General features: G+C 45.5%; 1 protein-coding gene across 2 annotated transcripts; it reads left to right on the top strand.

Annotated features, from left to right (window-relative positions):
* The first annotated feature begins 3,750 nt into the window (after positions 1-3,750).
* Positions 3,751-22,341, top strand: DAO (D-amino acid oxidase). 2 transcript variants are annotated; one of them, XM_079949934.1, is made up of 11 exons: positions 3,751-3,844; positions 9,236-9,450; positions 11,572-11,686; positions 12,111-12,187; positions 12,740-12,805; positions 13,281-13,335; positions 15,595-15,699; positions 15,981-16,063; positions 18,712-18,829; positions 21,670-21,768; positions 21,985-22,341. In XM_079949934.1, the coding sequence occupies exons 2-11, from the start codon at positions 9,257-9,259 to the stop codon at positions 22,114-22,116; spliced, it is 1,044 nt and encodes a 347-aa protein (XP_079806060.1). In that variant the 5' UTR covers positions 3,751-3,844; positions 9,236-9,256; the 3' UTR covers positions 22,117-22,341. The 2 variants fall into 2 exon arrangements, with proteins under 2 accessions (XP_079806060.1, XP_079806061.1); XM_079949935.1 differs by lacking the exon at positions 3,751-3,844 and having other exon boundaries at positions 9,239-9,450; positions 11,625-11,686.
* The last annotated feature ends 1,587 nt before the right edge of the window (positions 22,342-23,928 follow it).

Below are 23,928 nucleotides of genomic sequence, written 5' to 3'. Positions count from 1 at the left end.
AAATGTTACAACATGTTGTAAGAAAGTATTAGAAAATATATTAAGAGGAAGCTAATAATTAGTACATTCAATATTATAAACGTTAATTACATTGGGAAATGATGGGAATTTTACTTTATTTTATTTTATCTTATTTTATCTTAGTTTAGTGGATAAGAGGAAAGAGTAATTTAATATTTAATATTTAACTGCAAATTTATGTAAGGTTATTTTTTCTTTGTATGTGTGGATTTAAGATACTCTATGGTATATATGGGACGCAGGTGGCGCTGTGGGTTAAAGCCTCAGCGCCTAGGGCTTGCCGATCGAAAGGTCGGCGGTTCGAATCCCTGCGGCGGGGTGCGCTCCCGCTGCTCGGTCCCAGCGCCTGCCAACCTAGCAGTTCGAAAGCACCTCCGGGTGCAAGTAGATAAATAGGGACCGCTTACAAGCGGGAAGGTAAACGGCGTTTCCGTGTGCGGCTCTGGCTCTGGCTCTGGCCAGAGCAGCGATGTCACGCTGGCCACGTGACCCGGAAGTGTCTCCGGACAGCGCTGGCCCCTGGCCTCTTAAGTGAGATGGGCGCACAACCCCAGAGTCTGTCAAGACTGGCCCGTACGGGCAGGGGTACCTTTACCTTTACCTTTATGGTATCTATGGACATGGGTGGCGCTGTGGGTTAAACCACAGAGCCTAGGACGTGCCGATCAGAAGGTCGGCGGTTTGAATCCCCACGATGGGGTGAGCTCCCGTTGCTCGGTTCCTGTTCCTGCCAACTTAGTAGTTCGAAAGCACGAAGTGCAAGTTTTATCATGAACTTCCAAGAAACATTATCAAAGGCTTTTCAGTATCTATAAACATCATTGCCGCTTTCTTTTCATTTTTAACCTCCAAATATTCTATTATATTCAAAATATTCCTTATATTCTTCTTCATTTGTCTTCCTGGTAAAAACCCGGCTTGATCTTGATGTATATATTCATTTAGGTTTTTTTTAATCTATTACCTAGGATATTTGCAAACAATTTGTAATCATTTTTTAACAAGGAGATAGGCCTATAGTTTTTAATTTGCAGCAAATCTGCGTCTTGTTTTGGAATTACTCTTATATAGGCCTGTTTCCATGTTTCTGGGATTTCTCCTATGTTCAATATTTCATTCATAACATCTTTCAATGGGTTCGCTAATTGTTCGTTTAATTTCTTGTAATATTTTGCCGTAAAGCCATCCGGACCCGGAGACTTGCCATTTTTAGAGCTTTTTATTGCCTCAAATACCGGTAATTCTTTCATTGTTATCTGGGAGTTAAGAATGTTCTTTTGTTCTTCTTTTAAATATGGCATATTGCTATTTCTGATGTACTCTTCTATCTTAAATGTTTTTTGTTTCCCTTGTCTATACAACTCAGAAAATATTTAACAAATCCTTCTCTTTTTTCCTTCAGCTTGTCTGTAATTCTGCCATTTATGTTAATATTATTTATGGAGTTCCTTTGTTCATTTTTTTTCAACTGCCAGGCTAACAGATTCCCCGGTTTATTTGCGTGCTCAAATTATTTTTGTTTTGCTCTTTTTATTTTCCAGCTAATTTCCTCATTTATAATCATTGAATATTGGGTTTGTAATGTTTTGATTGCCTGTTTTACCGCCTCTTTATTTGCCTTGTTTGGCAGCTGTTTCTCCTTTTTCATAATTTCCTCTAATACTTCTTTTTTCTTTTTCTCTCTCAATTTCCTTTTAAATGGGTTTTGTTATATAAAGAGTCCTCTCATTACAGCCTTGCTTGCGTCCCAGACCGTCTGTAACTTTGTTTGCCCATGACTGTTTATTTCAAAATAATCCATCAAGGTCTTTTTGGCTTTTTCAACATTTTTTTGATCATCTAATAAATCATCATTTAATCTCCATCTAAAAGAGATTTTGCTTTCTTTTTGTAGTTCCATAGTCAGGGAACTATGGTCTGAAAAGGTTCTGGGATTGATTTCAATTTTTTTGACTCTTTTTTCCAATTCTTTGGAAATCCATACAGAATCTATTCTCGAGCTGCTATCATGTCTGTTACTACTGCTTTGGAACTTGCTCCTGTCACTTTAGACCATGGCATCTGCTTCCCCTTCAGCTGACAGCCAGCTCTTCCCACTTCCTGAATGCAGGTCATGGAACCTTGTCAAGGCCTGACACAGAGTTCCAGTTTGAAACAGGGAGTTCTCTCAGGGAAATGCCAACTCTTCAAGTTTGGCAGCACAGAAGGTTAAACTCCACCTCATTCTCCCCCATGTTCATTCTACAGGGAACTTTGACCCCTCTTTCCAAGCTCCTGAAATACATAAGGTTTGTGACTAGTCACCTTGCAAGTCGTTCTCAGGATCCAGTCTGGAGACTGCCTGCCTGCCTACAAGTTGGGGCCGTGGTTGGGTGAAAAAGCATTTCTGGAAAGTGTATTTTGTCAGCAAGAGGGTAACATTTATTTTCTTTCTTTTGACTTGCTAAAAAGAAATGTGCCTGCCTGGTGGTTGTGTGTGCCTGCAGAAAACATTGCTTTCTTTCATTGTTTCTGAATTCTGCCCTTCGAGGGGATTGGCTTGAAAGCAGTAGAAACTGGCAAAGAACTGACTTGAAAGGAACTGAAAACAGGCTTGGGTTTATGTATTCAGTTATCTCCTGGGCTGCTGCTGTTTTGCAAATTGGTGAAATGTGGCTTCTGACATGTTAAGTTTTCAGAATTGCAGCTTCCATTGTGAATAATTTTAGAAGTCCCTGCTTCTGAGTCTTTGCAGTTGTCAAGCAAGACATGATGGTGTATGGCAAGCTAGTTTCCCCTAAACCCTTGGAAGATAGAGGAAATCTGGTTGATAATGCCAGCATAACCTCAGCATTTCAGTGATTAAAATGAGGAAACGCTTGAAATACCCATAGTTTCGCCCAAGGTCAGTCCAATACATTTTGGCACCTGAGTTGAACCACAAAATGGCACCTCCCCACTGCCAGGGAAAAGGGTACGTGAAGATCTGCACTGGAAACGGGGGGGCATTCAAATCAACCTCACCCAATGGTTGAACTGGGAATCAGGGTCTGGGGGAGGGGGGAGCTATGAATCATGCAGGGTGGATGCAGAGCCCAGGAGATGCCAGAGGGCAGCCCTCCACCATTTCCTCCTTAGTGGTGGGAGGCCAGCAGACCTCCTATTCACCCTGGGAGTTGTAAAGCAGGGTGGATCTGACCTCCAAGGAGCATGCAGCTACCGCCACTGCTGCAACTGTGGTAGCAGCAGCGGCAGGCAGTGCATACCCTGGAGGCAGGAACTGCTGCCCCTGTGGATCCTGCCACCCTAGGCTGTCTCCCCATATTGCTTCATTCCAAACAAAACTGCCTGGACACCCATCCCCTACATCACACATTAAAGAAGGCTGTTATCTGTTGCATGCTGTGCTCATGTACTCTGCACTAAAGAGGTTCTCTGTTAACTTTAAAAAACAAACAAACCCACAAAGGGAAATGCAGGAAGCTGCCTTATCACAAGTCAGACCATTAGTTCACCTAACTCAGTATTGTCTACACTGACTGGCAGCAGCTTCCCACGGGTGCACATTCCACTGTGTGTGCTCTTTGAGTTAAAGATCTACTAGAAAATCCATACTTGTTTCTCAGTGTGTTGTCAGCAGTTCAAAATACACCTTGGCAGCTGTGGGGGTGGGGGATGGGCAGGCTGTGTTCTGGGCGGATGCCTTGCAGTTCATGTGCCTTAATTTACATGTGGGCCTTCCTGCCCAGCCTGGATCAGGCCAGTGACCCATTGAGCCCAGCATCCTGTTCCCACAGTGCTGAAGCAGTTGCCTACTGGAAGCCCACCAGCAAGATCCTTCAGGTGAGGAAGTAGAGCAGCCCTCTCCTCCTCCACAAATTCCCAGGCCTCTTCTAAAGCCATCTCAGTTGGTGGCCATCCCTGTGAGAAGGTGCTCCACAGTGTAGCTCTGGGCTGCACGAAGAAAGGAGGTGTTAGACACCTCCTGAAGTCAGCTTCACTGGATGTCCACATGTTCTAGTGTTATGGGGGGTCGCCTCCATCTACATGATTTCAAACACTATTTATCATCTTTCCTCTTACTCATCCTTACAGTCCCCAAAGCTGCACCTTTCCTCATAGGGAAAAAGGCTTCATTTGACCATTCCCTGGGACAGTCCCTGGCTGGTTTGTTTCTTTGCAGAAGTCCGTTATAAACTACCGTCCAGTCTATCTTTCAAAAGAGAGCAAGACATTTTCTGTTTGTATCAAACTCCAGCATTACCAAGAATATTCACGTTTGATGGTTTGTGGAGGATAAGGCTGCTATGCTCTGCCACCGTGGTTGGAGGGAGGCAGCAATTTTCCTGAATCCCACTTGCTGGGAAGTGCAGGATGGGAGAGGGGTCCTGGGTTTGGCTCCTGCCTGCTGGCTTCCTCTGGGGGCATCTCCTTGGCCACTGTGAGAACAGGAGGCTGGACTAGATGGGCCAATGGCCTGATGCAGCAGCCTCTTCTCCTGTGCTTATGGAAGAAAGCAAATTCTTTTTTTTTTTAAGCTAGCACAGTCCCCCCCCCACCCCCAAAAAAACCCTCAGATGTTGTTATTCCGGCAATAAGCTTTTCTGCCACTTGCAGGGTTTCTTTCTGCTGTCTTTCTCTGAAAGAAACGGCTGTGCTGACAGAATAGCCATTCAAGACTCTGCCACAAGGGAAGCCAAGTTCTCTGGCCAGTGGGTGCAGAGTTTTGAGAACTGGGAAGCAGCACTTTCATGCTGGCATTCCTGTGCACAGAGGGATCTATTGTTAGCCCCTAAGCAGAAGGAGCGGCATCTGGAGGGTGTGCCAGGCTCTCCCGGCTGGAGTGTGGCACACTGACCTAGAAACTCACCAGCCTGCATGCTTTTCATAGAATCATAGAATCATAGAGTCATAGAGTTGGAAGAGACCGCAAGGGCCATCGAGTCCAACCCCCTGCCAAGCAGGAAACACCATCAGAGCACTCCTGACATATGGTTGTCAAGCCTCTGCTTAAAGACCTCCAAAGAAGGAGACTCCACCACACTCCTTGGCAGCAAATTCCACTGTCAAACAGCTCTTACTGTCAGGAAGTTCTTCCTAATGTTTAGGTGGAATCTTCTTTCTTGTAGTTTGGATCCATTGCTCCCTGTCCGCTTCTCTGGAGCAGCAGAAAACAACCTTTCTCCCTCCTCTATGTGACATCCTTTTATATATTTGAACATGGCTATCATATCACCCCTTAACCTCCTCTTCTCCAGGCTAAACATGCCCAGCTCCCTTAGTCGTTCCTCATAAGGCATCGTTTCCAGGCCTTTGACCATTTTGGTTGCCCTCCTCTGGACACGTTCCAGTTTGTCAGTGTCCTTCTTGAACTGTGGTGCCCAGAACTGGACACAGTACTCCAGGTGAGGTCTGACCAGAGCAGAATACAGTGATCTAGATGCTATACTCCTATTGATGCAGCCGAGAATTGCATTGGCTTTTTTAGCTGCCGCGTCACACTGTTGGCTCATGTCAAGTTTGTGGTCAACCAAGACTCCTAGATCCTTTTCACATGTACTGCTCTCAAGCCAGGTGTCACCCATCTTGTATTTGTGCCTCTCATTTTTTTTGCCCAAGTGCAATACTTTACATTTCTCCCTGTTAAAATTCATCTTGTTTGTTTTGGCCCAGTTCTCTAATCTGTCAAGGTCGTTTTGAAGTGTGATCCTGTCCTCTGGGGTGTTAGCCACCCCTCCCAGTTTGGTGTCATCTGCAAATTTGATCAGGATGCCCTTGAGTCCATCATCCAAGTCGTTGATAAAGATGTTGAATAAGACCGGGCCCAAGACAGAACCCTGTGGCACCCCACCAGTCACTCTTCTCCAGGATGAAGAGGAACCATTGATGAGCACCCTTTGGCTTCGGTCAGTCAGCCAGTTACAAATCCACTGAGTGGTAGCATAGTCAAGAACGCATTTTACCAGCTTCTTTACAAGAATATCATGGGGCACCTTGTCAAATGCATTGCTGAAATCAAGGTAGGCTACATCCACTGCGTTCCCTTCATCTACCAGGCTTGTAATTCTGTCAAAAAACGAGATCAGGTTAGTCTGACATGACTTATTTTTCAGAAATCCATGCTGACTATTGGTGATCACAGTATTCCTTTCTAGGTGCTCACAGACTGTTCATCTGGCCCTGGAGACTTGAATACATCTAAACTAGCCAAGTATTCTTGTACTATTTCCTTAGTTATTCTGGGCTGTGTTTCCTCTGCTGAATCATTTGCTCCAAATTCTTCAGGTCGGGCATTGTTTTCTTTATCGGAGAAGACTGAGGCAAAGAAGGCATTGAGGAGTTCAGCCCTTTCTGTGTCCCCTGTTTGCATTTCACCATCTTCTCCTCTGAGTGACCCCACGGTTTCTTTGTTCTTCCTTTTGCTACGAACATACCCATAAAAGCCTTTTTTGTTGCTTTTAACCTCTCTAGCAAGCCTGAGTTCATTCTGTGCTTTAGCTTTTCTGACTTTGTGTCTACACGTGCTGGCTATTTGTTTGAATTCCTCTTTGGTGCTTTCCCCCCTTTTCCATTTTTTGTACACATCCTTTTTTAATCTTAACTCAGTTAAAAGTTCTTTAGATAGCCACCCTGGCTTCTTTAGGCACCTTCCATGTTTCCGTCTCATTGGTATTGCCTGAAGTTGTGCTTTTACTATCTCCCTCTTAACAAACTCCCAGCCATCATGAACTCCCTTTCCTTTTAGTATTACTGTCCATGGGATCTCACCCAGCACTTCCCTAAGTTTTATGAAGTCGGCTTTCTTAAAGTCAAGAAATTGAGTCCTAGTATGCTTGGCTGCTCCTTTCCGCTGTATAGTAAACTTCAGAAGAGCAAGATCACTCGCGCCTAATGATCCTTCCACTTCTACCCCACTAACTAGGTCATCAACATTGGTTAGGACCAGATCTAAAATGGCTGTTCCTCTTGTTGCTTCTCCCACTTTCTGGACAATGAAGTTGTCTGCAAGGCCAGTGAGGAATCTGTTTGACCTTATGCTCTTGGCTGAGTTTGACATCCAGCAAATATCCGGGTAATTGAAGTCCCCTATTACTACTATCTCCCTTCCTTTTGCATGCTTGGCCATCTGTTCCAGGAAGGCATCATCTATGTCCTCCGTTTGGCTTGGGGATCTATAGTAAACTCCCACAATGAGATCCCTGTTATTCTTCTCTCCCTTAATTTTGACCCAAATGCTCTCACTTTGGCTTTGAGGTTCTAAATCTTGGATCTCTTCACAGGTATACACATCCCTGACATATAACGCCACTCCTCCTCCTTTCTTGTCTGGTCTGTTTCTCTGAAATAGATTGTATCCCTCCATTATTACATTCCAGTCGTGGGAGTTATCCCACCAGGTTTCAGTGATGCCTATTATGTCATATTTAGTTTGCTGTACCAAGAGCTCAAGCTCATCTTGTTTATTTCCCATGTTTTGCGCATTAGTGTACAGACATTGAAGTCCATTAATCATTCCCCCGTGTCTCTTATTTAAGGATTTTTTCCTCCCACCACTAGGTCTGCGTGCTGTTTGCTCCATTTGGTCTATGACATTTGGATGATCATCTTCATCAATTGATAGACTCCTGCCTTCAGGAGCACTGTCTCCCTCCCCCACATTAGTCAGTTTAAAGCCCTCCTGATGAGGTTTCTGAGATTTTTGGCAAAAACATTCCTCCCAACCGAGGTGCAGCCCATCGCTTGCCAGAAGTCCATTTTCAAGAAACTGCAGTCCGTGATCTAAGAATCCAAACCGTTCCTGTTTACACCATTTGCGAAGCCAGCTGTTCACTTCCACTATTTTTCCCTCTCTCCCTGGGCCACGTCGTTCAACTGGGAGGACAGATGAGATGACAATTTGTGCATTTAATTGCTTCAATTTCCTGCCCAGAGCCTCATAGTCTCTTTTGATCTTCTGGAGGCTATTGCTTGCAGTGTCATTGGTTCCCACATGAACCAAGAGGAAGGGGTATTTGTCAGTGGGTTTTATGATTCCTTGCAGACGTTCAGTTACATCTTGGATCTTAGCCCCGGGGAGACAGCACACTTCCCGAGACATCTTGTCAGGCCCACAGATCACTGCTTCTGTTCCCCTCAGTAGGGAATCCCCTATCACCACTACACGCTTCTTCTTAGGTTTGGTCGGGGTTCTTCCGTGAGCTGTCCGTTCCAAGGTCGCCTGCACATTCCCTGAGGACTGACTTTGCTGCTTGTCTTCATATACCTGATCGACTGTAATGAGGGAGAGATCCTCAAATGGAGTCTGCTCTTCGTCTTCCATGCTAGGGGAGAGGACCTCAAAGCGATTGTGTATTTCTAAACAATCAGAGCGAACCCTGGGCCTCCTACTTCTTTGAGTCACGTTTCTCCATATATCTGGCTCCTGTGCTGGTGAACTAGCCTCCTTCTCAGGGGAGTCCCCTGTCTCCTCTTTGGTGGAGACGGTGTGCTCTGTTGCTTCCAAAAAGAGCTCCAGCTCTCTAATTCTTTGGAGTGTAGCTACACGTTCCTCCAGTTGCTGGACTTTGTCTTCTAAGAGGGCAATCAACATGCAATTGCTGCAGGTAAAGCTGCCTGCAACCTTTGGCAAGATGGCAAATATTGCGCAGGAACCACAGGCGACTGCAGCTGTTCCCTCACTCTCCATCTTGAGAATGTGTCATTGGGGGTGGCTACAGCGGTCCTCCATCATAAGAAGCGTGCAGACAGGACAAATAACTCCCCCCAAAAAACCCTAGGTCTCCCCCAACAAACGTTTGAGACTAGCTCCCCCAAATCTAAGAGATGGATTTTGTGCCTTCCAATCCTAGGGCTGCCATATTTCAAAAAGGAAGAACCAGGACACCCCAAAAGTTGTTGAGCTTTTTGGTAAATCTACCAAAGAATAAAATAAAATTGGGATTAAGGAGTTTTCCTGGGATGGAGGATGGTGTGTGTGCTTTGTCTTGTTGGTGTAGTAGTGGCAGCACTTGCCCTTCTTCTGATAGGAAATGCTCTATAGTAGGGGACAAAAAATGGGGAGGTCAAGGAGGGGCAAGGAAGTGAGAAAAGTCCTTATTTTAATCTGAGGAATGTTGGAGGGGATGCAAATAGAGTTACCAAGCCTAGGTATGGCCACCCAGGAATGAGTTTTGCTATGTTTGTTGGGATTTAATGCCAGGTGCACAAAGCTGTAGCCATTTTCTTCCCCCAGGGGAGAGAATTTAAGCCCCCCACCATGCGTGTTGCTGTGATTGGAGCCGGCATCATTGGACTGTCCACAGCCCTCTGCATTCGTGACCGATACCACTCAGCAGATCAGCCCCTGGAAATAGAGATCTATGCCGACCAGTTTACGCCTCACACCACCAGCGACGGGGCAGCGGGTCTTTGGCAGCCATATCTCTACGACAAGGGAAACACTCAAGAAACGTAAGACCCCTTTCACTCTACAGGACGGTGGAGTCAGGGTTGGCACTTGGCGGTGGTAGAAAATGTCACGGGACATAACAGACAACTTAGAGGGGCATTTGACAAAACATCATTCTCAGTTGGTTGGTTTTGGTTAGTTGAATTTGTTCTGTGACAACCTGCGAGAAGTGAGCTTACAGGGAACCAGGCAGAGGGCCTTCTCGGTAGTGGCGCCTGCCCTGTGGAACATCCTCCCAGCAGATGTCAAGGCAATAAGCAACTATTTTACTTTTAAAAGACAACTGAAGGCGGCCCTGTTTAGGGACCTTTTTAATGTATGATGCTATATTGTTTTTAATATTTGGTTGGAAGCCGCGCAGAGTGGCTGGGGAAACCCAGCCAGATAGGCAGGGTATAAATATTATTATTATTATTATTATTATTATTATTATTATTATTATTATTATATCTAAACATATTTGGCCTTTAGCTTAAAAATGTATAAATTACTTCCTTTGGCCTTTCAGACTGCTGTTTCTACACCTTACTTAATATAGTGCTCTCTGATTGCTTTACATTTTTTTCTGTAAACCATCAGTGACAGGTGTACAAGTTTTGTTAAGCCAAGTTTTGTTAAGCAGGTTGTGTTTGCCATTACATATTTTTTATTTGTCTGAGAAAAATTCCATAAAAATCAATTTATTTATAAAAACAAACAAACATAAGACTAAAAGCCTTGGATTCCCTGATAATTGAGGAATTGCATCCCTATATGTTCTCATCTGTGTAGCTCATCCTTACACTAAGCCCTGTTGGTTCAGTCTCCCTGCTCTGCCTGTGTGGCTCTTCAGTGAGGACTAAACTGCAGAGAGGCAAATCTGAACTAAATATTCAGAAAAAACTTCCCAAGGATAAGAGCAGTGGAGAGGTTGGTGAGGCCTTCTTTCTGTGAAGGCCTAGACAGGCAGGCAGCAGAAGTATGCTTCAAGCTGAAGGCAGTCAGCCATTCTGAAGGGAGTTGGAAGCGTTTTCAGTGGGTCATTATTTCCCATGGTTGACACATAAGCAGAGCTGGGTTGGGTCAGTGCCTGGATAGATGGAGGCCTGGAACCCACACATACACCCCTTTGGGATCCCAGATGGAAGAAAGGCAGGAGAAAAAGGGAAGAAAATGAAGGGAAGGAGCCTGGCCCCTGTTGGTTTGCAAGCCCCCTCCATAGAGGCTGGCCCCTCTCACTGTCCTCGGAGCTTGCTTACCAGTAACCTCCTCTGGCTGATATCTCAGACAGACCAGGGAGATTTTGATAGGCGACATTTTCCCAAGCGTGGGTAAAATGCACAACCCCTCCCTCCTGCTTCCGCAGGGGAAAGAAAATAAGTCAGAAATCTATTTACATGATGTTTATTTCTGACATTACAGCACTAGAGAAAAACACGTCCTTTCAGTTCAGTTCTTCCAGCAAGTCTGACAAACTTCCTGTACATGCGCACACAGAAAGTTTCAAGTTACACTCTTCACAAAGACTTATCCAGCCTGTGAATGTCCTGGAAAATTCTTCTTTCCCACAGATAGGCCAACAAACATGTGATGTCAACAAACTGGCTGTCTGCAGCGGTGATGTTTCCATATACTGACAGCCCCTTCCCAGATCCATGTGTTTCCCTTCCTTTTCCAGTGCATCTGTGAGAAGCAGACTGGAAGCCATTTTGGATTAACCATGGCTATGTCAACGTTGTCCAAAAACAAAGAACTGTGGCTAATCAAACTGTTTTATGAATTTGGTTGAAACACATGGTACTGTAGCTAAGGTTAACCACAGTTTAGAGTCTGAATGTGATGCTAAACTGTGGGTAGTTGAAATCAAAAGCAAATACTTCCCAACTCCTCCTTGCAGACATACTGGAGAAGGGGAGGAGAGGGGAAGCATGCCAGCCTCGGTGGGGGTGGGTTGGACTAATTCCTGGCACAATAAACAATCCACCATTACGGGAAAGGCATTGTATTGGCATATTTGTCTTGGGAGAGGCATTGCATCGAGAGACTCATCCATTCTGTTTTCTGGTAGACCATCAAGTTGCAGGAAAATTTACAGTACAATCCTAGAGTGTGTAATTGTGTGACTGTATTATTTAATATGACAGACTCTGGAATAAAGAGACTTTTGATTATCTTCTTCAACACATTAATTCACCAGAAGCTGAGGAGATGGGGTTGTTTCTGCTCTCTGGATACAATCTCTTTACACAGCCAGTTCCGGTAAGTAACTGATGTTAAATAAGAGCAATTATTTCAAAGGATGTTTGGTCTTCCTTGTAGAAGGAGTTCTGGAGTATTGCATAGACAGATGATAATGGGAGATTGCTTTCCATGGCCTATTTGCATGACACTCAATATGGCTATTTTTGCATCACTGCAAAGCAAAGGGGGAAACCCACAACCAATAGGTGTAGGAACATGAGGCCAAATGCATCTCAGGTGCATCTCTCTTCGTTAGTGGAATCTATTCTAATTTCTTGAATGACTTGCTCAAGAAGTGGTGCATGAATCACAGTTAAATGACGCCATTTGGTACAAATTATCAATTTTCACAGAGAACAAGGTGACTGGACCAGAGCATCTTAGACATGTGGACTCTTCCCTCAGTTGCCTTATAACTGGCACAATACTTTCTCCTCTGCAGGACCCATCATGGAAGAATATTGTTTTGGGATTTAGGACCTTGTCACAGAAAGAGCTTGAGCTCTTCCCTGGCTACAGGTATTGATCAATTCTCTCTTCCCTTTAGGTTTTGGGTGTTTGCTTTGTGAGATAAGGCTGACACGACCTCTCTGGTGGGCTAGGAGGCCATCTAGAGCAGGACTAAAATGAGGAGGGGGAGAGGTAAATTCCAGCGGCATAAATGACACTCCCTGGATGTGACGGCTATTATAGAATCATAGACTTGCAGAAACCTCCTCCAGCACCTTCCAAGACTAACAGGGAGAGTGCCAAGAGGCCCCACAGTGGCCCCGGGCCCCGGGAACCACTGACCCTCTGACTCCCAGCTCAACATTCCAGTCACCAGAGGCCAGCAGAACATGCGCTCAAAAGGCTGCGTTGCCACTTGAGGAAGGTGGATGGGATGGATGGATGGAGTCCACCAAGAGAGAGTCGCTTTCCAGCCTCTCTCAGCAACGCCCTCTCCACTTTATGTGATTTCACATGTCTGCATGTAGCCCGGGAACAAAAGCACCCCATAAGTGAAGGGACCCCTGTATTTCAGATGGTAGCCCATTTCTATGTCCTTATCTTTCATTTCCCTGGTTTCAGCTATGGTTGGTTCAACACAGCTCTGATGCTGGAGGGCAAACGATATTTACCCTGGCTTACAAAGAGGTGTGTATGATATTTGCTTTCTTCTCTCTGTTCTGACAATATCCATACCGACCATGAGAAGGTGCCTTGTCAGAGTTTGACCATTGGTCTGCCAAGCTCGGTATTATCTCTACACTGACTGGCTCTTCAGTTCCCTCCCAGCCCTACCGGGAGATGCCCTTGGGAACGGAGCATGGAACCTTCCACAGGCATAGCAGGTGCTCTGCAAGTGCCCTTTGTCTGGAAGAGGCTGCCAGCCAGCCATGGTTCCTGTCAAGATACTCCATTCCATTCCATTTCTCCTACTCCAGCTGGCTTTTCAGGGTTCCTCTTGCCCTAATAGTCACCCAGCACCCAGTGCCAACAGTCAGCCAGCATGCTGAGACCTCACTGGGCTCTTTCTAGGGATGTCACCAGAATTGGAGAAGTGTCAGAATGTTAGCCATCAGTCACAGTGGCTCGCCCTGTTGTTTACAAGGCAACATTTGTCTTACAGGTTAAAGCTGCAGAGCATCAAGTTCTTTCATCGGAAAATTGAGTCCTTCCAGGAGGTTAGTTGGGAATTTAAATGTATTCTGGGAGGGGCATTGATAAAGGCATTTATTTCCCTTTTCCACCAGCTGCGGACAGGATTAGATACAGGGGGAGGGGAGGGGGGGAGTCTATCGTTAGGCTTTAAATATGGCTGCATTCTGAGCAGAACTGGAGCAAGGAATTTTGGGGAAGGAGAAAGCTTTGAGGTCTGAAGTTTTTCACAGTCCAGTGGTATACAAAATTTCAATAAATAAATAAATTCTGAATTCCTGCAAGATTGTAAAAATAATAATAATAACCCACCCATATATATGTTTACATGAACTGTATTTAATTTTTTGAATAACACAATATAAAAACAAATTAGTTATGATTCTTGCATTGCACAGCACAGGTTTGGATTAGAATTAGATGACCCTTTGGTTCCCTCCCAGCTCTGCCGTTCTATGCTTCTCTGAATTAATGTGGCCCAGTTGCTTCCCTTTACTCAGATTAGCCATAACCCTGGAAGGTGGGACCAGCCTTAAAACCTTTCCACCAGTCTGGAATAGTTCCCCCCTGGCATCTCCAGTGGTCATTCCAATCCTCTCCTGGAGTTTTCTTAAATACGCTTGGATAGAAATATGTCAGTTGCTGGTAAAACGCCATTCTGGAACTTTGGCATCTTTGACAAAGGTTTACAAAAGACAAAGTTGAAATTCTTCAATATTGCCAAGGGACAATGTGTCGTCTACAACACAGAATCAAAGGTGATAGGATATTCCAGACTAGGAGTCCCAAACTTTTTTTTAGCCCTCGGGGCATATTTGGAAATTTTGGAAACTGTTGGTAGCACAACCAAAAACCTTTTTACAAAAGAAAAACCAGCAATGTTCAGATGCGACCGCCCCCCCGACAGGTGGAGCACCTGTGCTCCCCACTCAACACCTCCTTTAAATTATAAACATTGGAAGGGTAGGGGGCATTGGCAGGTGCCAAGGGTTATATCTGAGGGTTCCTTGGAGTCCTTTGGAACTGCGTTGGGAAACCACTTTGAGACACTAGACCAGCCTTGGGTCCCAGCTATTGTTGGACTACAACTCCTCCCATCAGCCTTAACCAGCATGGCCCAGTGGTCAGGGATGATGGGAATTGTAGTCCAACAATACACACCACACATTATGATGCCACTTTAAACAGACACGGCTTCCCCCAAAGAACTATGGGACCTGTGGTTTGTTAAGGGTACTGAGACGTGTGAAGAGGCCTCTCTTCCTCTCCCGGAACTACATGGATGCTTGAGCTGAGATTCTTGCATTGCAGGGGGTTGGGCTAGATGAGCATTGGGGTCGCTTCCATTTCTACAATTCTAAGATTCTATGACTCCCAGAGTGAATTAACAATCAATCCCTCTTCACAGGGAACCGTATAGCTCTGGAGGTTTCATAACAACTCTCAGCATCCTTAACACACTACAGTTCCCAGAATTCCTTGGGGGAAGCCTTGATTATTTAAAGTGACAACCTAGTGCTTTAAATGCTTGGTGTGACTGTAAGCCCAGACATCCCTGTGGCGATCACACAGGGTCCCTGGACTCTTCACCGTCTATTGATCCCTGTGCCACCACTTTATTTCTCGCTGCCACCACCCAGCCCTACCTGGTACAATACTGAGTCCCGTCAGGGTTACATTGGAACATAAACTTCTGTTTATTTATTGCAGTTTAACAAGCGTGTGTGGTTTCATAAGTGGTATCGGTCAGTTACAATCATGGGGTGCCTATCCAGACCTATAACTTCCGCTACCTGCTCTCACTCACTAAACCACCTCTAAGATATTTACTTGTCTTCCTAGCTCCTAACTGTTCCTGACTCAGCTTATTTCACTACACTAACTCAACCTACCCCCAGACTCTATCCCAATTCACTCCCACTCCAACCAACCACCCAACTCCCAACAAACTCCCCCTTCGCCCCTCCCAGAGCTGGTTTTATAGTTCCTCTGACTCCACCCCCCTGGGTTCTGATTGGGTAACCTGTTTAACTGTTTCACCTCCAGCACTCTCATATGTTAACGTCACAACCCCCAACCATCTGCCCTCTCTCTAGATATTTCTGGAGTATGACTCCAATAATTCCTGCCCTGCTTTAGGCAGATATGGTGGACTTTCCAAACCATTTTTTGCTAAGCAGGACAAAAAACCAGGGTGGCCAACCTCTGGCCTTCTATATGTTTTTGGATTCCAGTTCCCATTTGCCTTCAGAGACAGTAACACCACAAATCTGTCTTTTGCTTAGTTGACGGCTGAAGGCGTGGACATCATAATCAACTGCACAGGGGTTCGTGCTGGGGAGCTACAACCTGACCCTGAGTTATGCCCGGGCCGGGGGCAAGTCATCAAGGTGAGGCCAGGCTTTCTAGGATTCTTTTGGCTGCCTTGCAAGAAGGGAAGAAGCTGCCTGTATCTGAAGAAGCACATATCCACCTGCAGTCCTGGTGGGGCTATGATGGGGTTGATGGGTCTGCAACTCTGTGACATTGCTCAAGCTGAGGATCCAGACCAGAGTCAGGAGTTTTATACGGCAAGGTGGGGCTTGATTTGTTCCTCAGGTCACCTGATTCCTGCTGGGGTGAATGCAGCAATACACCCTTGCTGTTGCCTCTGCTTGTTTTGGCTCTCTAGGTCGAGGCCCCCTGGGTGAAGCATTTCATCATCACCCATGATGTTGAGACTGAGATCTATAACACACCTTACATCATACCTGGGTAAGGAAAACATAACTGACTATGACAGAATGTCGTCCTCCCCAATTGGATGCCTTCCAGATGTTTGCTCCTCCAGCTCCCATCAGGCCCTGCCAGTGTGCTGCTGAGTTGTACTGCAAAACATCTGGAGGACTCCTCGTTGGGGAAGCCCAATGACATTTGTGTTGTGGACCCAAATAAATGCTTGCTCAGGGTTGGGGAATCTCAGGCCCAGGGTCTGGCTGCAGCCTTCCAGGCCTCTTTGGTGCTTAGGACCCTTCTTGGTCTGCACCCTCACTCACTTCACACCATCTGCTGGCACCCACCTCAAGCGCTTTAACCTGCTTGGATGTGTCCTTCCACTGGGGCAACACTGCTTGCTTGCTTGCTTGCTTGCCTGGAGGGAGGGAGGGGCGTGTGAGGTGCCGGGTGCAGAGATTTCTGACTTTTGTGCAACTGGAATGTAGCCTAATGTACAAAGATAAGTGTCGCATCTCGCCCACTTTTGCCTTTGTGGCGATGGACAGATCTGTCCTTCTCAGTTTCTAATTTTTCCAGCCTTGGATTAAGTTGTCCACATTTCTGCAGCAATGTCTGATTTTTAATTTATTTTTTAATCCTCACAAAAAATCTTCAGCTTTTTATGTGCAAATTTCTCCTAATTAACACGTTTTTCATTAGGGATAGAAGGAGCTGTCCATTTCAGTTCTCTCTCTTTCTGGTTTTGCTAATCATAAGTTCAGTTCACATTTTGCAATTTTAAAAAACCCTTCATGAAAATTATTCAGCATTTTACATGTATATTTCTGCTAACAAACACATTTTTATTTGTAGGTCTGACTCATGTACACGTTTTTGCAAACTCTTTCCCCTCATATGGTGCATTTTTGCATCTTATTTTCACAATATATTCATTTCTATGCACACTGTCACCGAATAAGCGCATTTCTGCAAACATTTGCTGGAGAACTGCATTGCAAGGTTTGGTTAAGTGCAAATTTCGAAGGATGGCTGTGCTTTGGTTCTCATATTGTTTCAGAAAGTGCAGATTTGATACATTCAAATTTAAATGCAAACAGAATTGAAATTCTCCCTCAACCCCAGCCTCCAATCACTACTGGAATGCGGCCCCGATGAGGGTGATTGGCCTTTGGGCTGAAACATTTCCACCCCTTGTGCTTTATGTGATTTCTTAACCCTTGTTCACTTGGCCATTTCAGGATCTGTTGCCCATCCCAACCCACAACACACAGAGGTAACAGATAGGACAGTAATCATGGGTCACATCCAAACCATGAATTTAAAGTGCATGGCTTCCCCTAAAGAATTATGAACTGTAGTTGTCTGTCCGCCCCCCCCCCGAAGCTACAACCCCCATACAAATGACAGTTCCCAGGATTCCTTGGAAGAAACCATGTACCCGTATTTTTTGCTCTATAACACGCACCCGACCATAACACGCACGTAGTTTTTAGAGGGGGAAAACAAGAAAAAAAATATTCTAAACGAAACAGTGGATGTATGATTTTTGTGGTTCATGCTGTGGCCACAGACATGTGATCTGACAGTGAGTTTGGAGTAGCCCAAAGCAAAAATCCTGAGGATCCCTGTGGATCCATGCTTTGTAACCACGTTTTTGCACCACTGCGACCCCAGGCAACAGTGGGTGCGTGATTTTTTTGGTGCAAGATGTAGCCATGGACATGCTATGTGATCTGATGGTGAATTTGGGGTGACCCAGTGCAAAAATCCTGAGGATCCATGTGGATCCATGCTTTGTAACCACGTTTTAAGTGGGGAGGGAAGGAAAAGCACTCAAGGAACAAGGAGCATGCGTGGGGTGTGTGGAGAAGGATGCTGCTAATAATGCAGAAGAGGGGTATAAGGGGAGAAGGCTCCTCTCCTCTCCCACTTTGCTCCTTTAAAGCAAGCAGTCTCTGCTTTTCTCCCTCCTTCCCGCTCATCCCCAGCTTAGCGAGCTGAAAAACTTTGCTGCTATTTAGCAAGCTGAGTGGGGAGGAGAGAGGGACAGAGAGCCTGCTTGCTTTAAAGGAACCAACTGGACAGGAGCCGCTTACACTCGTGTAAGCGACTCCTCTCCCGCTTTGCTCCTTTAAAGAAGCAGGCTCTCTGTCCCTCTCTCCTCCCCACTCAGCGGCTCTTCTCCCTCTTTGCTGTTTCAAAGCGAGCCACGGAGGAGGGAAGGAAGGGGAACCATGGATCCTCTGCTCACGACTGCAGCAGATCCCCCCGCCATCCGTAGGCATTCGCTCCATAACACGCACAGACATTTCCCCTTACTTTCTAGGAGGAAAAAAGTGAGTGTTATGGTGCAAAAAATACAGTACTTTAAATGGTGTGGATCTGGCCTAAATGATGACAGGCCCCCAAAGCATCTCCTGGGGTCCTCTGGCCATCCTGGAGCCCTGGGACGTTCGTGGTGTGATGCACACAAGCATTGCTTGGGAGACTCAGAGCGTCACTTCTCCCACAGGCAAAAGGAGCAGGAGCAGGATGCTGACACCAAATGCAATAGACTGCCATTGTGGCTTGGCAGTAGCCAGCCTGGCACACTTGTGTGACCCTTGCTTGACACCATTTCTTCCAACCTGGCTTAGGGCCGATTCCACACACACACACTGCCACTTCCCTTTCTGTTTCTGCTGTAGGAGCAACGCAGTGACATTGGGAGGAATATTTCAGCTGGGAAACTGGAGTCAAGAGAACAGCCCCCAGGACCACCAGCGCATTTGGCAAGGGTGCTGTGAGCTGCTTCCTAGCCTCCAGGTACAGTGACCAGCGTGGGTCAGTGCTGCTGCGGGGACTGAGCAGGCCGTCCTGCTCTCAAAGCCTTCCCTGTACACAGGGGGGAGTTCTGGGCACAGCACAACCTGCTTTGAGTTTCCCTTGGGTTAAAGGAGTTCCTTTATTTATTTTTTGAAATAATTTTTATTTGATTTTACAAATTCATTCACACAAGTAATATTATCACAGACATTAAAATTTACACAAGATTCTTCCGAATCTCAAGTCTTCCCTCCTCACCTCCATGGGTTCTTTAAATAACTTTTTAAACTGCATATTATAAGTCCATCTAATTTACCATTCTCCATTGTATCCAAAATCTTGTATCACTGCAAGAGTTATTTAAAGCCTGCCAAAGAGTTCAAGTGTTTACAGTGGTCTTTCAAGTACAATATATATTTATCCCATTCTTTGTTGAAGTTTTGATCCTTCTTGTGAGGAATGTGTGTGGTTGCTCACAAACAGCCAGGACTCTGACCTGTCTTTTACAGGTTTTATTGAGTGCAAACTATGTAGAGTGCAGAAGTCCAAAATCCATGTCTGCCTCAATCACTAGCAGATTCCAGAAGTGGTTTCTTCCGGTTTGCCTTCCAGCACAAAAGCCCAGAGAAAAACCCCTCTCCGCCTCTTTTCCTTACGTTTATTCCCCTGGCGAAAACAACTCCTTGGGAGCCGCGTTGTGGCTCATCTCAGGCTGAGTGAGCCTTTGCAACCCCCCCCCTTCTTTCTTCATCCATTTCTCCTGAGGCCTCGCCTTCACCAGACCCTGACGAGGTGCAGCTGCTCAACAAAGGGGGAGGCTCTCTGGACGTTCCTGCATCTCTCCCCTCCCTTGATAGCAGCCCCTGACACTCCTGATTTATGATTTTCCCTGGTTAATCTTGCCCTCTCTGCGTAGTCCAATAATTTCATCTGCCAGTCCGCCCTAGTAGATATCTTGTCATCTTTCAAACTCTGGGTAAGAAGCATCTTTGCTGCTGTTGTAGGATACATAAAGTCTTTTCAGTTTCTTCAGTATCTCTGCACCTACAATTCCTAACAAAAAGGTTTCTGTTTTTTTTAACAAAAGTTGTTTTAAACTTTTTTTTTCAATTCATTTTATATCATTTCCCAGAATTCCTTTACAATTCCACCACATATGATAAAAGGTGCCTTCCTTTTCCTTACATTTCCAACAAACATTTGAACTTGTCCTATACATTTTTGCTAATTTACTTGGGGTTAAATATCAGCAATACATCATTTTCATATAATTTTCTGTTAAAGTATAACACATAAATTTCAAATCCTCTCTCCATAGTTTTTCCCAGTGCTTTTTTGTGGGGGGGTGCAAGAGTATGCATACCCCTAAACATTTTGTGAATTTTTGTACTTTTGTCCATTTACTGTATTTATTTTTCCTGATTTGAACTATAAAATGGTGATTTTCTTGAGTCAAAATGAGAGTACCCCTAAACATTATTTTAAAGAAGAAAGCACTGGTTTTCCCATGCTGCAAACTGTATATTATACCCAAAATCTCTTGCTCTGGGTTAAGAGAGTTCCTGGTGGCTTAAAGAGTTTGTACCATGTTTGCACAGACAAGTAATGTATAAATGGAGGCCAGTGGCAGGGCATGCCTATCTGGTGGCAGACCTATTTCATAACATTTGTATACAGCTTGGTTGCTAAAAAACAGCAACCACAAAGAATAAAACAATGAAATTGTTAGTAAAAAGTTATTACTGTTATTAAAAAAAATTAAAACCAACAATAAGTTAAAAAGTAAATTAAAGCACAGGTCAGCATTCTCATAGCTCAGTCTCACTGTGCCTCTCACTGTGTGTTTAAGGGTCTCTTGGCTTATTTCCACCTCTAGAATAGATCGCATGGAGTCTGCAGAGGAGGGCTTTTCACATTTAGGGTTCTGTCACTGAAATTGCCTGGATGAAGGGTGGTATATAAATTTAATAAATAATAATGATAATTTGTCCATCCCTAGGCATTAAAGCATCATATTGGAGCCATCAGGGGGATGAGGGGTTGTGTGAACCCTGTTAGGATGCTGGAAGCAAAGCTCTATGAGGAAGAGAAGCAGAATTTGTTGCTATCTCTCTCTCCTCCCCCCCCCCCCCACTTTTTTTTCTTTTTTGGCTGGGTTTCTATATTCATCATGATTCTGGCAGGCAGAAATTCAGCAGGTGGGGAAGAGTTCCTTTCAATATTGCTGTTGGAGTGTTTGCAGTTACTGATAGCTTCCATTTGATAATTCTAGTGCTTTGAAGTCATTTCTGCACCAGGTAAAGTAATTTTTAGCTCCTCCCATTCCCCCCACCTGCCTTTATTTTGTCTGCCCCGTCCTGTACTTTCCCCAACCCAAGGTGGCATCCCTAGATCTCAGACAGGGCTGTGCCCAAGCCTGTGGCCCAGGAATGGGGGACCCGCAGGGGCCCTCCAGATGTTGCTGAACTACAACTCCCATCACCCTTGACCAGTGATGGCCGAACCTGGCCCTCCAGCTGTTTTTGGACCACAAGTCCCATCATCCCTAGCTAACAGGACCAGTGGTCAGGGATGATGGGAACTGTAGTCCCAAAACAGCTGGAGGGCCAAGTTTGGCCATCACTGCCTTTGATGGCAGGCTGGCTGGCGCTGATGGGGAGGGGAGCTGCAGCTTCCTATCCTTGAGCTGGAGATGCAACACCCCAGTCTTCTACCACTGTGTTATGGCTCTTCCACAGGAAGATTCAGTATAAGCTCTGGCAAAGTGGATTGCTGTCCCTACTTCCCATGTTTTCTTACACTTGCCTGCTCTGAATAACCATGCATGTTGCTGCTTCCAGAAAGCCAAAATCATCCATGACTGGAGCGGTCATCGTCCCGTACGGCCAAGAGTCCGATTAGAACACCAGGCTGTTCGCCATGGGATGTTACAATCAGAGGTGGGTAACTTTCCGTATATCCTTGTGGGGGGGGGGGGTACGAGTAAGCTAGCCCTACTGAAATTTAGTGAAACAAAATGCAGTTCTCTGTGTGTTTGATGTGTGGATGGTGCATTAATCAACTCTGACACTCAGTTGCCATAGGAAGTAATGTTTTCCTTCCTGCTGTTTTCCTTGGTGAAGTAGCTCTCTTCTTGCCTTTTCCTTCTCTCTCAGGTGATCCACAACTATGGCCATGGTGGTTTTGGGCTCACCATCCACTGGGGTTGTGCCATGGAGGTAGCCCATTTGTTTGGGAAGATTCTAGAAGACAAGAGGTTGGCCAAGCCTCCCCATGCCAACCTCTGAGCACGTGGCAACAGTTCAGGCCACTTCGCTGACCTTTACTTGCAGGATGGATCTGCCTTTGCAGGATTAAGGAGCCTAGTTTTTAACTGTTTTCATAGATTGTTTTGCTTTATTTTTCTTGTATTGCTTTGTTCTTCTTGTAAACTTCTTGGAGTCTCCCCACCTTCTTACAATCAATTGGTATATAAATTATATGAAATAAAGAAATAATACTCTTAAAGATTATTCAAGGAAGCAGGCGGAAGGTATGATCCTCTCTACCTATTAAGACAATTTCTGCCAAAATAAAGGCAGCATCCCTCAAGCTTTTACTATGCTGGTATTGGATGCTTGTTAGACTGTTACACATCCTGAAAGATACTTTACTGCTATGCTGGAGAGCCTATGGTCACAAGCGCACCTTCCTTCATATGTGGTGGCAGTGTGAAATATTAACAGCTTATTTGTGGTCTATATTCATGGACCTTTGTGCAATAAGAAACCAGTCTCTAACCCCAGACCTGGTATTAGCTCTCCTGGCCATTGCCAGTGACTTAAATCCCACCCTTGTTCACAAGGAGCTGCTAAGACTGTTCTTTGCAATAGCCAGACTCAACATTGCCAAATATTGGAAATGTGCAGCAGGTCTCTCTAGGGATGGGTGTTTTGAGAGGGTACAGGACATTGCCTTGTCTGAGCATTTAACCCACCATAAGAGGGTTTTACAGCGGGGTGCGCTCCCGCTGCTCGGTCCCAGCGCCTGCCAACCTAGCAGTTCGAAAGCACCTCCGGGTGCAAGTAGATAAATAGGGACCACTTACCAGCGGGAAGGTAAACGGCGTTTCCGTGTGCGGCTCTGGCTCGCCAGAGCAGCGATGTCACGCTGGCCACGTGACCCGGAAGTGTCTCCGGACAGTGCTGGCCCCTGGCCTCTTAAGTGAGATGGGCGCACAACCCCAGAGTCTGTCAAGACTGGCCCGTACGGGCAGGGGTACCTTTACCTTTACCTTTAAGAGGGTTTTAAGAGGGTTACAAAACAAGGCCATTTTGATGTTGTATGGCAGTGGGTCCCAAACTGGGCAGTACCACCCCCTGGGGGTCAGTGGGATTACCAGAGAGGCATTAAGAGGCAAGGGGGCAGTAGCTGGGCACTGGCAGTGCAAATGACTACCAGACTTTGAAAAGCTGGTGTCACTGGTTCATGTTACTGGATTTTGTTGAATTAATTGAACTAAATAGTTACAACTAGATTTTGAATAAACATGCAGATGTTACCATTTGGGTCTGCTGGCACCAGAGCCCCACATCTCATCCCTTGAACCCTGAGGAGACACTTCTGCCATTGGACTCTAATGACTGGATTCTAGACTCCTCAGAGGCTCAGGAAAGACCTGAGGAACTTTCTCCAAAGATACTGTACTCTGGCAGCTTGAAGTCCTGTGGCCAAGACAAAGCCAATGGTTGCAGGAAAAGGCACCACCCTGATAACTGGAAGACACAGTAACCAGAGAGCAGGGCCTTAGTTGCTGTGGTCACCTAGCCCAGACTATAAAACTTCAATGCACTCCTGAGACAACCTGCTTTGCCTGCCTTAGTTGCAGAATAACTCAGGGCTCATCCAGACTTACCCTTGCCCCAGCACTTTCCCCCAAGGAAACCTGATATTTACCACTGAATTGGAGCAAACATCAATTAGGCTTTCTCTGGATTGATGTTTGGTCCAATTTATCGCTAAAGAGCAGGTTTTCTGGGGGGAAGCAGCAGGGCAAGGGCAAAACAGTGAGGACCTGTGCCTAGAAAGTGCGGGACATGAAGAAAACTGCTTGGATCCCT

The sequence above is a fragment of the Podarcis cretensis genome, assembly GCF_951804945.1.
Source record: "Podarcis cretensis genome assembly, chromosome: 13".
In the NCBI taxonomy this organism is placed as follows: domain Eukaryota; kingdom Metazoa; phylum Chordata; class Lepidosauria; order Squamata; family Lacertidae; genus Podarcis; species Podarcis cretensis.
This window is presented reverse-complemented; position numbering and strand designations above follow the sequence as displayed.